General features: G+C 28.0%; 1 protein-coding gene across 2 annotated transcripts in view; it reads right to left on the bottom strand.

Annotated features, from left to right (window-relative positions):
• LOC142327140 (uncharacterized) overlaps positions 1–19212 on the bottom strand; it is a 36018-nt gene extending 16806 nt beyond the window's left edge. For both annotated transcript variants that reach the window (XM_075370061.1, XM_075370060.1), the window contains exons 1-3: positions 18834–19212; positions 12701–13448; positions 11145–11228 (exon numbers count right to left, since the gene is read on the bottom strand). In XM_075370061.1, coding sequence (XP_075226176.1) covers positions 11145–11228; positions 12701–13448; positions 18834–19007 — 1006 coding nt within the window. In that variant the 5' untranslated portion in view covers positions 19008–19212. The remainder of the gene's footprint in view (positions 1–11144; positions 11229–12700; positions 13449–18833) is intronic.
• Positions 19213–19627: the final 415 nt, after the last annotated feature.

Here is a 19627-nt window from a genome sequence, read left to right as displayed (position 1 = left end):
GCAACATAACAGTAATCATAGCGATGTAAGGCGTGAATATACAACTCCTTTTCTTTATCGAGCGATATTTAATGAGCATTTACAAACATAAATTCGATTAATAAACTACGAGTAGTATATTTATTTGTTATAAGTAAAAATCAAAATGACATGAGATCTAATAACTAATTAACTAAATTAAAACCTTTCACAATATCAAATACATTAATGGTTATAAGGATCACTGAATAGACCAAGCCGTGATCAGGTCCACAAACATATAACTGGAACATAAGCAGATCCAAAACATTCACTTTGTTGTTAGTCAGATATTGAAGAAAACAAAATGTGAAAACAGTTGAGAAATGAAGGGGATGATTTCCAATTCACTTTGTTATTACAAAAGTTTAAAATCTTACATTAATTTCTACTTTTTTCAACTGTTACAGAGTAGAGTAATGTCTTGCAATAGTATTTTTCAGACTTTGCAATGAGGCCATTCAGTAATCTCAGTAAATTAGCCATATTTAAAACAGTGTGTATGTATGGTATTACAATACAGCTTGTAATAGGAAGCTGTCAGAGATTACTTTTAAATACTTCAGTCTTACTCAATCAGTAAGCTGGTTATGGAGCAGTGTATGCACTCAATACAGATAATCAATACACAATGTTACAGATTTAAATAAACCAATGCGATGTAGGTATTTATAAATTTTAGACAAGTTGAATGTGGCTATGAAAAAAAGAAAAATGTGTTATAAAAGTAAAATAGAATTAATTATTAACACTAATCTGTAAACAAAATATTATTATGAATGAAATGATATTAACAATTTAAAAAATTATCGAGTGTTATTTTACTGTAATTTTTTCATGTATTAACTCAAACTCAAAATTTTCATATTGTTGTTAAATAAAATAATGGAGTTTTAAACAAAATTTTAAAACAGGATATCAATCAAATTTCAATAGAAACAAAATATCAATAGATGCTCACACGTAAACAGTAGGATAATAAAATTAATAAAAACAGTCCCGCTGTGAAAAAACACAAGACTGAAGTCAACCTACATTAAATTATATCAATGCATTTATTGGAAGAATAAATAATTTTAATTACAAAAGAGAGGAAAACTAAGTGGTTTCCGAGGTTAAATCCTCTAGCCTGGAAATCGCTTTACAAATACTATTTGTGATTTTTTTTAATTGTATACATATAAGTATTTTTCATTTATCTTTAGTAAAATATTTTGCATTACTCACAGGATGCAAATAATATAGCTATTAAAAAAAAACTCTTCCTTGAATGTTGTTTAAGATAGAGCAATATTTAAAACAATATTAACTAATAGATCAGAACTTGCAGATCATAAATTATAACAAGCAGTCCTTTTTACTACTGATTTTTCTATAAAAACTTTAAATAACTAAAAAGGGAGTAAATTTAAATTTACTTTAGCTAATATTTTTATAACTAGCTAGATTAATAATTATTATATATGTATATATAAAATTCTCATAATTATTTAACATAAAATCAACAATACTGTTATGAAACCTAACACAGAAAAAAACGTAGAGCATATATTTTTTTTTTAATCAGCATGTAAAAAAATTTTTATTTGACAATATACACTGTGTTTCAAAGTCTTTTCTTTATTTTGGAGTGATGAAAGTGAAGCTTACCAAATCATTTAATATTTTTTTTTGTACCCAGTATCACTTGAGATTAAAATAAATCATAATACTAATTCACGAAAATTAGTAAAAAGTGATAAGGAGCAAAAAACTCATTACCTTTCTTGCATGGTACATATATAGAAATAATAACTTTGATTTGTTTCCATGAGTATAGTTAGGTATAGTATAGTAGGGAGTCATTGTGTTTGACCTAGATAAAAAGGTTTTAGGAATAATAACATCACCATAATGCATTAGAACACCCTGTCCAAACATTTTATAATGACCTAGCAACAAGGCTTGGAATTTTATTGTACTATGTGCTGTACAATCAAATTCACAGTGTTAGTTTGTTCACTAATGTTTCTGCTCTGTTCAGTGCTTGTTATACAATGACCCTAATATGGAAGGACTAATTAAAATTACAAGATGTAGCATCCCACTTTTTTAACTTTCAAATGGACTATCAGGAAAATCAATAAATCAAACTTTATAATAGAAACTGATCATCTACATTCAATCTATACTTTATGATTAATGCTGTTTATGCTTTATAAAAAGTTAGCAAAAAGATCTGCTGATTTATTAATTTGTTCTTTATGCCTAGAAAGTATATGTACTTTTAAATTTCCTTTTTGATGACTCTTCTTTGGACAAAATGGACATGAAAATTTTGGTTCCTTCCCACATTCTAATCGCATATGCAGATTAAGGCTTGATTTAGCTTTATATACTTTTTGACACGATGGACAAATGAAAGTTTTGTTTTCTGAAAGAGGATCACTATTGCACTGATTAAAGTCGACGTTTCCAGTTCCATTGTCTGAACCAAATACAGAAAAGTTATGCAATTTTAACAAACCTAAAAAAAAAAAAAAGTTAATACATTACACAAATAAATATAAAACAATACACAAATAAAAAGAAAGTCCTTTTTTAGTAGTACACATGTAATGCTATTTATGAATTACATTAAAATGTTATTAGTGATGCATAAAGATTATCAATGTAAAAAAAAAACAAAAATTTGTTTCTGTCACCATAGCTTAAACAGACTTAACATATTAACCTGTTCTTAAGACCATAATCATCTCTTTGTCAGGTGTGTGAGGAAATATTATGAATAAAGGTTTCCTGTAGTCTTTCTTACCGAGCTGAGTGTATCATTTTGCACATCAAAACTCGTAAGCCTTTTAGCTAAGCGATACCTTCACTGACCAGCACAGGGACTGGTTGTACAATTGTCAAAACTAAATCTTACACAGTGAGGAAAAAAGATAGAGAATCTAGTTAGCATATCTAACTGTGCACATATGATAATCAAAAAATATGCACCAATACAATACCCTATTGTTACAGGCTTGGACAAACAAGTCTGAATTTTAAAAATCCTTTTTTTAATAATCAAATTTTCTTAGTATTGCTTTTAAAATCAAAATGACAGACAATTTTAATAATAAAATATACAGTTTAATCTGAACAGAGTCCCATAAATTAGCTAACTGTTCCTCTAATTAGTCAAACAAATTTTTACAAAGTGTTCAAACCTCATTATTTGCTGCTATCAAATAAAAAATATATATAACAGGAAAAAATTACAAGAACTTAATTTTTTATTTAATGCTGACAGCTAATAATTTTTAATGAATAAGTCACATAATTGAAAGATGAAAAATTATATTACACTAAGTATGAGAAAAATACAACAGTACAGTGTATAAAACATTTATGTTTAGTCTATTTGAAGAAGAAATTAAATTTAACAAGTTTCAGGAAAGTATTGAAAAATAAGTATTACAATAAATTTATAAATACGAGGTGTGGCAGAAAAGTAATGAGACTGGCAATGCTGAGGTTCCCTTGTCATATAACTCTTACATGAGGCACTCTGTGAAAGTTTCAACCTCGTGTAGCAACTTTACGACCCTAGAGAGCATGATACGAGAAGTTGTGTTTTTGTAGTACATTTGAAAAAATGGAACAGTGAAATTTGGAGCAATGGTATGCCATCAAATTTTGTGTTACTAACATTGAGGCAAAAGAAAAGTGTGTGCCAAATTGGTACCAAAAACCCTCTCCACTGAACAAAAAGAAATCAAAAGAATGTGTGCCTTGACCTTTTCGACAGAGTCTGATATGACTCAAGTTTCTTCAGTCATGTGATCACTGGTGATGAATCATGGATTTTCAAGTATGATAAAAAAAAAAAAAATCTTGACCAAAGAAACCTTGAATGAGCAAATCAAAAATCAGTCCATATTGATTTGTTTTTTTGTCAGTAGGGGAATTGTTCACACAGAATTTGTGGCCCAAGGGCAAACTTTTAACCATTTTTTTATAAAAAGTCCTTGAAAGACTCAGAAAAAAGGTGCTCCACATCAGACCGGACATTTTGGATGCTCCACTATTACAACACCCCCTGTCATAAGGCAGTTTCTGATGAAAAAAGAGATTCCAGTGGTTTCTCACTCCCCTATTTGCCTGAACTTAGTTCGTGTGTTTTTGTTCCCCAGGATCAAAACCCACTTAAAAAGACATAATTTTGATACTGTTGGAAATATCCACAAGAGCAGAAGGCAATTACAGTTGAAGCCTTCCAGCACTGTAATGAAGAATGGAAACAACACCTCCGTCAATGTATAGCTGTCCAAGGGGACTACTTTGAAGGTGATAACACTGAGGTTTATATAAAATAAATTTTTTTGAAAAAAAAAATCAGCCTCTACTTTTCTGCTGCACCAGTAGTAATGAATATTACCTCATATCTCAATATATTAAGACATAGACACGGTCTGATAAATATTAAGCATCAAGTCAATATACTCCCTTCTACCAGGCAAGCACAGAGCTTCTATTAAGTGAATAGAAGCAGTTTTTCCACAATCAACAGTAGTGAAAGACTGTATTTCGTGCAATTTTTTTAGCCAATAAATAAATATTTTTAAATAAGGAGTCATTAGTTGCTTTGCTTAGCATGTATAAACAGAATTTGATCTGTCTCATACAACACAATAAATGGGGGAAAACGATCACATACTGCATAAATGAAACCAAGCATGCACAAAAATGCTTCTGGCATAAACTGAAGTCAAATAATAACATATCATTGGATAAATGTTCAACAAATAACAGTGAGAAAATATTGCAAAATATAATCCATAGTTTTATGCCCATTGGATTTCAGCTACAGAGGATTATAGCTTTCACAGAACAAATTTAATAAACATTTAAGAATCTGTTTGATATTCAATGCAAAATATACTGATTAGTATAAGTATAAATCATAAGCTGTACATATTTTGAGAAAATCCTATTGGTTTGAGAAAATCATTTTGAATGTTTTTACTTTATAATAGTTAACACCAATGAGTCAGGCTTTATAATATATATATTTTTTTAACTTTAATAAAAATATTTGTAACAGTAATAATAATAATGATGATGATTTTTCTTTATATCTTTAATGGAGACCTGGTACAAATTGTATATAAGGCTAATTAAGTAGCATGTTAATATCTTTCTTGCTAAATGAAAAATAATATTGCAATAAAGCATGCTAATCAAGTACAAATAGAGTAAAAGCAGTGACGTAAATGTGTTAGTAGACAGGGGCATGCATAACGATGTGCTTCTTTAATAAAAATATAAGACGTCATCAGTCATATACAAATTCATCTATTTAAGGAAATTAGAATATTACTAAATTATTATTAACATTATCTGATCACTTTGTGTCCTAAACATTTTTATTTTATAAAATGATGCAGAAATAATAAGGTAATATTAACTTAAGTAATAAAACTTACTTTTATTTTCACAATTATACTATAAAATTAAATAATTAAACTGATATGGAAAAAATTATGGCCAAATTCATGATACTATTATTTTATAGATGCACAAGGTAGCTGAGTGAATTCCAATGTTTTCAATAAAACAAGAGGAAAAAAATTGTCAACATAGCAGTGAGAAAAATGAAAAAAACATAAAAACCAAGGTTAAAGAGTAATAAAATTGTCATTATACATTATTGCTTACAAGATATAATTAATACATGATTTTCCATTGTGCAACACATAATCCTTAATACAGATGTTATGTGTACACAAATCCACTAAACATAAACTTCTTCTATTTTAATTTTTTTTATATGATAAAAGCAAATGTTTATTTAAAATTAAAAAATACACTCATTTTTTTTTAGTAAAGTAAAATATAAAAATAAACTGCGACTACAAAAAAAATATATATTTGTACAGGAGTTTATACATCACCCCAAGAAAACAATATAACAGGCTAACAATTTTGATCCATACCTTTCCTATAATTAATTTATATATTCTAAAGCTAAAGGATGTAAGGCACAAATTCTAATATTTCTTATAGAATTATTTATCACAAGTATAAGAAACATTTTAGAAAGAAAGTTGACAAGTTAAAATTAATGCAATATCATAATGGTATGCCATTATGTTATATAAATAGACTAAATAAGTACTAACAACTGTCCATTCTAAGCTTCTGATAATGTTAAAAAAAAACCATAATCAAATAATAACACACTAAGTAAAAACCTGGAATTGTAATCAAAATTAAACTTGCTTTCTGATATTACAAGAAAGTTTTTATACAATTTTTCTTCCTACAAACTAAGAATTAAAGAAAAATAGTCAACCCCTTCTCTACTACAAGGTCTCTCATTTTCTTGTATATTTTCAACACTATTAACTTCTGCATAAACCTACACGTGTCACTCCATTATGCCATGTAACTTGGAGAGGAAACAGGAAACAAAACTGCACAAAACAGTATCAGCAACTATTTAGCATGGAACTATTAATCTGGGTATGGAGTTCTCCCTTTTCTTTTAAAACATCAAGCTGGATGATATAGTAAGAAATGTCTCTGAAAGTAATATTGTGATTAAGGACATGAGTGAGTATGAAATCACACTTACCTACTTTGCAAACTGGACGATTCAAAATGTCATAATTAAATACGATTTTTGATGTGGAATGCATAAAATAAAGACTAAAATCAGAAAGATATTGATATTAAAATGGACACCTTCAAACAAAATCGAATGAAGTGAATACTGAAGGAAGGAATGAGCAATAGAGTAAATTGGTCATCTGGCCACCTCTGTGAAAACACAGAACAGATACTAACATAATAAAACTTTCAGTTACAACAGTAAAATATTTTTCTTTAAATGGATAAACAAAATATTTTCTATGCACAGCACATCATAAATGTAAAAAAAACTTCAACTTGTAAAACAAAATTCAGCTAAATTAAGTCAATAATTATCTACAGTTAAATTAAACAGCTTAAACCACTTTCAGAACAACATTTTAGTGACAATTTCATATTAAGTATCACTCATAACAATGTTACATACATACTCTAATATATTAGCAGTGTTTAACTTATTATACAAGAGCAAAAGCACAATCCAAATAAGACAAAAAAGCTGCTTTGAAAGAACGTGGAATGGTACATTTAACAGAGCTATTAAAAAAAAACCCAGTACAGCAAATTAAAAGTTAAGTAAAAATATAATTTACATGCTGCAAATTAAACTGGATTTATTTGAAGCTACATATTTACAAAAGTGATGTCTGGCAAACAAAAAAATTAACAACCCAAACTGGTCTGAATCATACATTCATATTATACAAAATGCTAGTGGTGACTATGATTTATCATATTTTCTTAAATAAGTTTTTATATCACATTTGATTGATACAATAACACTTCATGAATAATGATTGGTAGTTCAGTTAGTACAAAGCTATTACCTTAAAGAAAAACATTAATCTTAATATCCGGGTAACTGTCACTTTCACTAATCATATAAAACCAACTAAACACAAATTTTCATGTTGCTTATATTCTTCTAACTATTAAGGGAATCTAATAATTCTTAAGTAATTTAAATTAATAAAACAACAGTACACAACCTATGAACATTTCAGAAACAATAATTTATTCTGAACTAAACTGCCATGGCTAAAAAAGCAGTAAGCATGTTAAATTGCCTGTACACTTAATTGTCCCGTACAAACAATAACATTTAAAAGATATTTTTATTTGCATGTAATTATGTAACTGTTTTCATTTTCCCTTGTTTTCTTTCAATATCTAGTTGTCACAACTCTTTGTGCCAAGTTTTTTCTGACAACAGCATAGTATGTCGCTATTGTCTGGTTAAATTAATAACTTTCATATTGTACATTTACATTTTCTTTTATAAAAATAGTAGCAACGAAAAGTTAATATTGTGCTTTCAATTTCCATCTTAATAATCTTTTCAATTTTTTTTTTATCATGAGAAATCAGTAAATTTACTAAGTACTTTTTTGATGCTAATATCTTTTTGATTTTATTAATCATGTTTTATTTTATTCTCTCTAATACAATATGCTGATGTAACGGAAATTAAATTTTTATTTATTAATTACCAATATTATAAATAAAATTATTTACAATATTTTAAAATAAGTACAGATGAGTCATGCTGCATGAATCACATCAATAATTATCAAACTGTAGAAGCAGCAGTCAGTCAAAAGAGCATACTACATAGCAACAAGACTGTTTAAAAAAAAAAGAGAATAATTATGGGAATTCTGGACTAGACTGAGAATTAACTATCCACTTAACACTACATGGTACGCGCTTTAAATTAATAGAACATTTTACAGAGTAGTAACTTATAAGAATAAATAATTATTTTTCTTTAATCTTTTAATTATTTATTCAAATTTTGTAATTAACTAAAATAAAATAAAACTGGGCACAGTTTCTAAATAAATGGGTAAAACTGCATACTGTTCATATTTGATTAAGAACCTTAACAGTCAACCTCTTACCAATGTATAAAGAAAACATTTATAAATATGGTTCTTTTCAGGCAAAAAAGAACCATCTATTATCAATTTTAGATATACTGTTTAAAAGTAAAACCAATATAAATATAATAGTTAATATTTGAATAGATTAATATTATATTTTACTTACCTAAAACAAATCATAGAATCTGAGGCCAGTAGTTTTCCTTTAGTAGTCACAAAAAAACAGATTTTCCTTAAAAAAAGCTGCTACAAAATTACACAATATAAACTGAACATCAGTTTTAAATAACATAGATTTTAGGTTTTAAAAATTGTGATGTGTATTAAATTAAATTATCAAGTAAATAACAGATATATTTAAGATACTAAGTAAGAAGTATAATAATATCAACAATAATAATGTATAACAAAGAAAGAAAAACATAATGCTATTTCAAAACATAATTTATAAAAGAAAGAGCATACAACTGAGGATCCTAAAGCACCAAGAACCTGAAAGATTCAACGTAAAAGAAATTCTACATATGAAGCAACAGAAATAGAGACAATTTTAAAGCCAACCAATAAAATAGAAACATGCAAATTCATGCCAACAGGTAAATCATGGTTACAGTTCATAATTCCTCATATAATTTTTAATTCTATAAATAATTAACTTATAACACAATCCTGTCAGAAAGATTATTTCTTTATTAGTTCAGCTTCATATGAAATCTGAATAATACATATAAAAAAATTTCTTTTAATTTTTTTCCTCTTCTATGATGAATTTCATTTAATTTTTCTAATGGCGATTTCAAAAATGTAAAAAGAAATCAATTTTCATAATGGCAGATTATTTGCTATAAAATTTCTTTTAAAATAATAAAGCAAATAATATGAAAAGGGGGTATTTTACATTCATTCACATTAAAGCTGCACAAACAGAATCCAAAATTACTAAGTATTTTTTATTAATCTAAATAAAACTATTTTATTACAACAGTCAGCACAGTACTTATGGCTCCTTACAAATTTGGTTCTGTAGTATACCGATATATTAGTCATCCAATAGGTGACTAATTTTAATAATACTGCTAATTGGTTATTCATTTTTTGAATTCTTAATTATTATAGTTCCTTTGGATCTTAATTTTTTTTTTTAATGTTAATTACAAAATTTTAAATTATGAACACTGATGAAATTCACACATGATACATTTAAAAGATAAAAAATTAATAAAAATATGAAAGCTTAAAAAAGTTACATTCTTAGCTCTATCTCACAATATCCACCATGAACTGTAACCAACAAATAAATTTTAATGTTTCACAACACATTCATGCGATAACCAATATTACATACAAGTATACAAAACAAAATATCATATATATCTAATAACAAGTAGATTTAGCGTTAAGCTCAAACATTTAACTATAAGGTGATGGTACGATGGATAATATTTTATACATTAAAACTGTTGAGTTTGTACAGATAAATTTGAAATTTTTGTTTATAAATTACAGAAACTGATTTTCTGATGTTTGTATTTAAAACATAATTTAACCTAATTAACTTACAATCTAGGCTTCTTTTCATTTTATGATGGGAAAGAAGAAAATTTAGATCCAGTTATTTAAAACTATCTTAGTTTCTCAAAGTAATAAGTTTATTTTATGTACATATTTACTATAAAATACAATCTAAGAAAGAAAGGTACATTTAATTATGCTCCTTTTTGAACTATACCAATGTAAATCTAGACAAAATCTTTACAAAAGGCCAAACTTCAAATAACAATTCTGAGTGAATTAACTGCTATCGACAGGTTTTATTCACACATGAGTTTTAAAACTGCTTAAAATGAAGCTATTTTTAAAATGTACAAAAATGGTTCTAATCCTTTTCTGGGTAAAATGTTTTCTGACATAACATATCGGGATGGAGATCCATCCCGATTATTACTTAGATAAGTAATAAAACTAAAAAGATAGAATTAAAAATCTGAAATTTTTCTTTTGAAATGTTCAACAGGTGCTAATTCATGAAAGCGAGCCACAGCCCCATTTTTTAATTAAATCACTTAGAACCTTAATGAAAAATTCAAGTAACTAAAATAACAGAACTTAAAACAACTTTCATTAGAAAGTGTGAAGTATGAGTGGTTTTTCCATCTGCTAACTTGGATACTAGCTAGAAAAGTTAACCCTCAAGTAAGATTAATTGTTTTCAGACTGCTTTCTACAAAATTCATTTCAATTTTGTTTCACAAATACCAATGTTCACTTTGTAAAACCAAGTTACTTGGTAACTTTACCAAGTTTTACTTTGTAAAAACCCAAATTCACAAACTTTTATGAGAATATAAGTAAACATAAACTGGTTCAGTTAATAGAAAGTGTCAAAAGCCACCAAATTAACTAGGATCAAATAACTAGAAATAAGCATTTTTTATCAACATTGTTTTCAATAAGAAATTAAAGAACCAATATATTTATGAAGAACACCCATTAAAAATTGTAGTATCCAAGATAAACTATTCCTTAGTAAAATGTAATAAAAATAAGCTTTAATTTTACTGAAAATATTACTGGATACCCTTGTTACATTTCTGAGAATTATTCTAACTGTAGATTACCTCCTACCTTGGTTACTGCTCTGTAAGTCATCTGAAGATTGTAAAACTATTTCACTGGAACTATCGCCTAAAGCCGACTTTTCTGAGAATCCTGAAATTTTTTTTTTTAATTATTTGATACAACATATAAATCACTTGATCTTTAACAAGAACAATATAATATTTGATAAAAATTAAATTTAAAACTACTTAAAATTTTCAGTCAATAATTACATCGCCAAATAAAAAATTAATGAATTTCAGCTCATAAATTAATCATTATACTAATTTAATTGAGAATGGTATTCTCAATACCATTCTCAAAGAATGAAATTACAAACTGTAAAGGTTTACGAAACTCAACATTATTTATGCTGAATGATATTCATAATTAAAAGCTATCAAATACTAAAAATTACAATCAATGCATAAATATCACTTTATCATTACTTAAATATGCTACACACATAATAACTAAACTGTGTAAACTATACACAGTAAGCTGCTTTACCTTTCTTTCCTTCCCCAATATAAGCAAAACAAAAGTTAAAAAGCAAATTAAAGACATTTGATGCATTAAAATTGATTTTCCGTAAGATTCAATTTAAGACTATTAAACAATGTATTTCAATGAAGATGAAAAGTATTTAAAAACCATAACTGATCTGTAGTGTAATGAATATCTTAACATTAACACTGCTACATGCCTTTACCAGCAGAGTGCTCTAATAGAAAATTATCCTTTATAATGCTGTTGCTAAGAAAAGAAATATTCTCTAAATCCATTGGTAACTAGTTGAAAGATATTTATTAATTTTTAATTAATTGTTCTTTTAAATACTCATCCTCTTAATAAAATTATTTTCATTTTTTTAAGATTGCACTGCTTCATAAGATATCTTTATTACAATTCATTAGCTTTAGCTCTTTTAGTTGTAGGCTGACCATTCCCAAAACTTTAGGTTTTTGTTGAATCTCAATAGTCTAAGTAAATGCTCAAATGGAGATTTAAATATTTTGAATCATTATACTCTAATATAAGAAAAAATTCACCCTTCATAGAATGAAAATTCAAATACACGACTAGATAAATATTAAACTAAATCCCCAAAAATTTGGTGGAAAATGAAATAGGATACCTTTAGTTTATAATTAAGGTTTTGTAACTTTTAATTATTTATAATAACTAACCATATATAATATTCACACGCATTATAACTGGAAAAGTATTTCTTACATTTAACAGTATAGAGGAAAATTAATCAGCTATCTTTGGTAATGACAATAAAAAATCTATCAGAAAAACAGTTTTGTTATGAAAACTGTAATCAAAAATTACAAACAGTCTTAATAAAATTCTTCACTTAACAACTAACATTTTAATTTGAAAATGGTTATTATATTATTCTTTAAGATATAAAGATAATGGAGAAATAAACCATAAGATTTTGTTAGTGTTAAACCAATACTAACAAAGGATCTTAAGATAACTAAATTAAATTTTATAAATGTTATTCATTTCAAATGCTTAAAAATACCTATTTAGTAACTTTAAAATCAATGTAACATTAAAAAAGGGCTTACCCTGAGAAATAAAGTGATGAGATGGTCCTGGAGATGTAGTATTAGTCGTGTCATCATCAAAAACATTCTCATTATTTTCATCATTGTCTAACTCATGACTATCTTCAACATCATTATTATCATCAATATTTTGCTTAAGTTCAGTCTTATTAGATAAAGGTAAAGTATCTGGTTCAGATTTAATTACAGTCATTGCAGCAGGAGAAGATGGTGCTAATGTGGCAGAAATAATCTGACTAGGTTGTTCATTTTGACAATTATTTATTTTACCAGTATCACTGAATGGCTTGACTAGTTTAGGATTATCACTTTTATTCAATTGATTTAATTTTTTTCGTTTTCTTACAGTAGGTGAAACACTTCCTTCACGTGAAAGTAATGGACTTTGAGATCTGTTGTCGATAACATGGGTTGGAATGATAAGACTCTGTTTTCGCTCTTCAGAATGCGTTGTAGAAGTTGCACGAGTTTGGTTATTAATAACAGATGTAATTGGAGTAGGTAGATTTAGAGCTGTTTGTTTACGGTTCAATTCTTGTTGCTTATTGGCAGGTTCACCTCCACCTCCACTGTCTGTAAGACCTTTTATCTGTAGTGATTCAGCAGCTTTTAAAAATGATCCTAAAAGATCCTGAGAAATATTAACTTCACCACGATACATGTAATCCAACATTGCCTTAAGTTCTGGATATTTTACATCTTTTAAAATAATTATTGGATGTTTATCATAATGTTGGCTTAGCAATGTCTGAAAAAATCAAAATAAAACCATAATTAAATTATAAATACAAAATAATAATCACTATAATAATCCTAATAATTAAAAATTACAACTACAGCTACTAAAACAACAACTTACAAAGCAAAAGAATTGTATTTACACAGAAAAAGTACTATTAATGGTATAAGATATTATTTATTTTGCTGAAATTAATTTCTAATAGTAACTGCTTATTTAGAAACTTTTTTCTCTGTTAAGAATTTTGAAATTCTCAACAAAGTAAAATTGATTGTGGATGTCCACATTTCTGGCCACTAAGATTGCCTGATCTGACATCTTTAGATTTTTATGTCTGGGAATGGATGAAAAACACTGAATCCGAAACAAAAATACATTCTCTTGAGGAATTAATTGTTTGCATTTTGGATTGGCTGAGCACTTAAAGGCAGCCCTGAAAAACTAAAAAAGAATAAGCAGTACAGAAGAGAAGCATGCCAAGAAATGTGTAGAAAATGGTCGGCTCATTTTTGAACATTTATTATAAATTGGTAGGTATGCACTTTGGTCTAGTGCAGGGGTCGGCAAACTTGTCATCCAAAAGAGCCAAATATAAGAAATACAAAATTGAAATTGATTCAAAGAGCTATCTTTTTAAAACATTTTTTTGTAAAGACATTTTTATGGAGATAATTGGGGTTATAAGTACATTCTCTAGCTTGTACTTGCTAAATATGTGTGATCTTTTCCAACGGTACATAAAGTAAAAGTTATACCATTTAGATATAATACAAAGAAAATATTTATTTAAAAATATCCAAAGGGTGCCATTTATAAAATTAAAATCTCCTCTAATGTAAACGATGTCCTTGCATTTCCTTGGAAAGTAGGAGTAAGTCGGGTTTGTATGATGTTGTTTTTAATTTTAGACATGATTCAAAGTTCTCATCGATAAGCCGATTTCTTAATCTACTTTTGATAAAGTTCATGTTTGAAAATGATTGTTCGCATATCTATGTAGATCCAAACAAGGAAAGAAGGCAAACGCCAGTTTCTTTAATTGATCATATGAGTCACGAATACTATTCCAGGTGATAAAAATCAACATATCTTCTCTCTCTAGACCTTTTAAGGCAGAAAGCTTGTACTGTAAATTTAGTTCACATTTATTTTTCTCCAATAGCTCTAGGTCTGCACACAGCCATTCCAATTTGGAGCTTCATATTTCTTTATTTTTCAGATCAAGTAACTGCATTTCAAACTGTCCAATATCAATATTAAAGGGGGAGAAATTTATTTCTGATACTGTTACACTAACATCGCTTTACTGTTTCTAAAATCCTTGAACCTATTGAGAAAAGCTTCTTTTATATTTAACAATATTGTTTTAAAATAGCAGGTGTCAATATTAACCTTCTTTTCTCAACAATATCCTAATAGGTATGGAAATTTATAAAGAGTTTCTCTTTCAATATCTTCAGCAAAGAGCGATAATTTACTTTCAAATAAAATTACTTCTTCTAACATCGAAAAAATTGTGTTTTCCTTTTCCTTGTAATTTCTAATTAAGTTTATTAATATGGCCAGTAACATCCACCATGAAATAAAATTTTTGGATCCATAAATCATTTTGTTAGCGCTGCATAGTGTATATTTTTCTTGAGCAGAAACACTTTTATTTCGGTAAAAACAGAAGCAAGGTGTTTTAAAATGTTTCCTTTCGATAACCACCAAACCTTGTTATGTAACAGAAAATCTGCATATTCACTCTCAAGCTCAATTAATAATTCTTTAAACTGGCGATGGTTAAGAGCCTTAGCTGCAATATAGTTAATATTAATCACCAATTCCATCACATTGCAAAGGTCTGTGAACATAGTACTTCCTGATGAATGATACAATGGTAAAAGAAGTGTATCATGATTAATTTTTTCCTTCATAACAGCGACAAAGCCATTTATTGCACCTGTCATACTTTTCGCCCCATTTGTTAAAATTGAGACAATTTTTTCAAATGGTATTTGATGCTTTTCAAAGCATTCAATCACAACATTTGCTATATCTAATCCTCGTCCTTTGAGTGGCAATAATCCCAAAAGTTCCTCTTTGGGGCTCGTAGTGGAGATAAAAGGGAAAAAGGGAGATATCGCACAAAAAGGGAAAATTGTACAGTGTCATTTATATCACAAGATTCGCCAACTGCTATTGATAAGCAACTGACTAATTTGAGATCTTCTATTTGTTGGTTTGTAATGCTTGCAGACATTTTTACTGTTCTATTCTTCACTGTTTTATCAGACAAAGGTATCCCTCAAATTTTTTTTAAAAATGTCCTCTTTATTCTTAAAATCTCTAAAAAGCTCCTCAGAGGCACTTAAAAAACAACTCTTGAAATATTCACCATCCGTGTATGGCTTCCCTCTCTAAGCTATCTCCTGACTAATTACAAAACTTGCCAGATTAACATTGTTAGAAGATTGCATCCAATTATTAAAAACAAATGATGACCCTTCATGTCCCCTTTGGAGCTCCTCAACCGCCTTCTTCCTTTAATCACCAACCGGGTATTTGGTGCTAAATAATTCATGCTTCATCGTAAAATCTTCCTAAATTTGACTTTTTGTTGTATGCCATTTGTTCTTGACAAATAAGGCACATACAAAGACCATTTAAGTTATAGACAAACACAAAGTTTTCTGTCCACTCCACTTTGAATCCATGGTTTTTATCTTCTTCAATTTTTCTTAGTACTCATTATGGGGTGTAAAAAATTTACAACATCACAAGTAAAAATAAACATTAAACATAAAATTACAACAAAACTGAAAAAAGGCCATTGAAAACCCATGCAGTAGTTTATAGATGACAATATTAACTGTATTAAATAGATTCGTAACATAAGTAAACTATATATATATAATTTTGTAAATCTAAAATTTTTTACTTCACTTGAAAGATTTCCCGGGTTATTATTTATTTACAGGAATGTAAAACTGCAGGCAGAATGCTGACTAGGCTCGCCTGTACAACTCATACAAGAATCACAAACACTGTCTTCTTCACAATATAATAGAATAAAGATAAAACAATGTCTCCAGAAAAAAATTGTACAAATGCTATCTTTTTAACTGTCAAAGGATTGCTTCTAGCAAGAAAATTGAAACAAATAGTTGAACTACAGTTCAGTTCGTAAAAAATTGTAAATTATAATGAACGCACAATCAAGAGTGACTAAGTTAATGGTTATTTTTTAAACAAGCCTCTTTCAAAAAACTTCCGTAGCAAAACTCTTTACATTTAACTTTTAAGGTAATTTTCTAAATTATTTTACTAGCCTGCTCTAAACAATTTGTGAGAGAGCCGCAATTAAGTAGTCAAAGAGCCACATGTGGCTCGCGAGCCACGGTTTGCCGACCCCTGGTCTAGTGTACTGTTTCTAAATAAAATTTGAATTTTTGTCTAACTTTTCTTTATTTTATTCAACATATCTTACACCATTGTTCATAATTAAATTCTCTAGAAGTTTTGTTTAAAAGTTTTATGTGTTTATTACCTGTTTAACAAAATTATTGTACATTATACATATAAAAAAAAATTTTTAAAACCAGGGTTTTTTATCCCAATTTATTTCTTTTCACCTTATTTCTCAAAAACTATTGCAAATACAGTTCTGTGACCTATTTTATTCAATTTCTCAGGTCAAAAACCATAAGAAATCACTAATTCTGTCCCTTAATTAACATTCTAAAATTTCAATATGACCTCGTTTCACCAGGGTAGCGGAAATCTTTCACTAGACATAACTCACAAATGAAGCATTAAGCATAAATGTTTATATAAACTTTCTTAATTATTTCCAAGAGTAGAATAAGTAATGAAAGTCCCGGGAGAACTTCATGATACACCTGTATATACATTTCTATTGTACATATATAATTCTAGAGAGAGTGAGAGATAAATTTCACAGAGCAGAAGTTCTGTCTTCATAAACAAAAATTAAAAAAAACTCAATCAAGTTTGAAATTGGTATCCATGGGAGACTTTGTTTAAAAAAAATATTCTACAATCCACCTTTTAATTACAGGCAACAGTTACAAAAAAAAAAAACAACTATATCTGAGCTAGCTTTTATACTAAAAAAAGTTTCTTCAGCAACTGCTGCTTAATTTTAAACTGTTATTTGAATTAATGTTTTGAAGAATCCGTTGCTCATAAAATGTTGTTAAATCTGGGAGAAACATCCAGAAAATAAAAATGTATTGTGATTGTTAAAAAAAAAAGCGCCATTATACTGACAATATTTTTAAACAAATAGACAATGTATTAGACTAACACATACTAATAAATTATAAAATTAGTAAAAGCCAGATATAAAACAGCTTTTAAAATGTACCATCACTTCAGAATGTTAACTACAAATACATAAATTAATCATTAATCATCAAACAGAACATGTCATAATTACAAACGTAGATATTCTGTATCTTGGTAATCTTGAATACAAAATATAACATGAAAGGATAACACCTTTATATTACTTAAATGGGGATTATTATTTGAAAATGTCAATAAACAGTGATGCCTTTTCATTTGATAAATGACAAGCTGGAAAAGTGATCATTTTCATCATTACTGAAGACTAATAAGGTTGGAGCACAAAATAATTTTCTAACTTTGTTACATAAACAAGATCACATAGTTAGGAGATATTAGTTTTCTATTAATAATTTGCCAAAAATGGAAATGACTAATGAGCATTTTATTAAAATTCCAGTGATAAAAATATAGGATTTGGAGCAAACTGAAACAGCCCTAAATTAAATGTAATTTCTCTTTTTAAACTGTACACTGAAATATTAGTTGTATTAAGCCGAAGCATGTATTAATTTATATTTATAATAATGGGTCAAATAATAAACGTAACATTAGGTTTTAAAGTAAACAAAGTGAAATTATACATCAGAATCACAATGCAATAGTATTTAATAATGTTAATTAAAGGACCACGAAAATTATCTTGCATTAGGTTACATATTTCGAAATGCACACGGGACGATTAAATTTAACCTAAAAATAAAACAATTATAAATAACCAGTTGACAAACAAAATTTCAAGATTTGCTCTAAAATATCTTTCAATAATTAATAAACGTGAAACAAATTGCAAAGAACCATAATTCAATGCTTGCAATAATTACGACATGGCGTTGTTTACCTATCCCTTAAAACTAGAAAATTGAAACGGAAAATTTTCAATTTTCGCGGATTCAAATCTGTACCGTATTTAAATATCAATCAACAATAATAATCAACTATGAAGGCGTTTGATGGCAATAAAAATCTTCGACTACAGTATATCAACAATCAATAATACTATTAAAATAACATAATATTAATTTAAAACTATTCTGATACCTCTAAATACGGGCTACAAGCTGAAAGTACAACTTTATGAGCTTTTAACTGTTGGCCATCAGCAGCTAAAGTACAATCCACAAGAACAGAATTTTCTAAAAGAGCATCAAATACCGAAACCAAAGTACTTTGATGGTTATTCCATCGTAAACAAAACTGTTGATCCCCGGCCATAGCGAACACAGTTTTTTCTCAATGAAAAGTACACACACGCTCAAACGAACATCCATCAACAAAACATGGACGCCGGCATTAAAAACAACGCTCTAATTAATTTAAAGGCAAACGAGCATAAATTATTCTGATAATTTCAATAATTACGTTAAAACACGTATATGTAATGTTACAAATTTTAAGTCATTATTTATTACATCTGTACATAAACGCCAACGGTAGGAATAAACAGCACACACTCGCAGACCGCTACAAAAATAATTCGGCAACATTGCAAAATATAAAAGAGCGCACATTCATGCTATCTAGCGTCATTTTCCAAAATTATACTATTGGCGGTAGAGTGTAAAAAACTAACTGCAGGAAACATTACGCATGAACAATACTACGGTAATAGATACGGTACCTGTGGTTTAATAACAGTCAACAGCAAAATAAATGATTATGATAGAACATTTTGATGTGATTTACTGCAATCCCTCTCCACTATTAAAAAAATTCTCCCTTAAAAATATATCATTTCTAGTAATATTTCACAAATTAAAATTTTTCGTAGTAAGAAAATAATGACAGAATTCCTATAAAGTAAATAAAATTACTTCAGCTCTTACTACTTATAA

Source organism: Lycorma delicatula, chromosome 6, assembly GCF_047948215.1.
Source record: "Lycorma delicatula isolate Av1 chromosome 6, ASM4794821v1, whole genome shotgun sequence".
In the NCBI taxonomy this organism is placed as follows: Eukaryota; Metazoa; Arthropoda; class Insecta; order Hemiptera; family Fulgoridae; genus Lycorma; species Lycorma delicatula.
The sequence above is the reverse complement of the archived record's forward strand: the minus strand, read 5'-3'. Positions and strand labels throughout refer to the sequence as shown.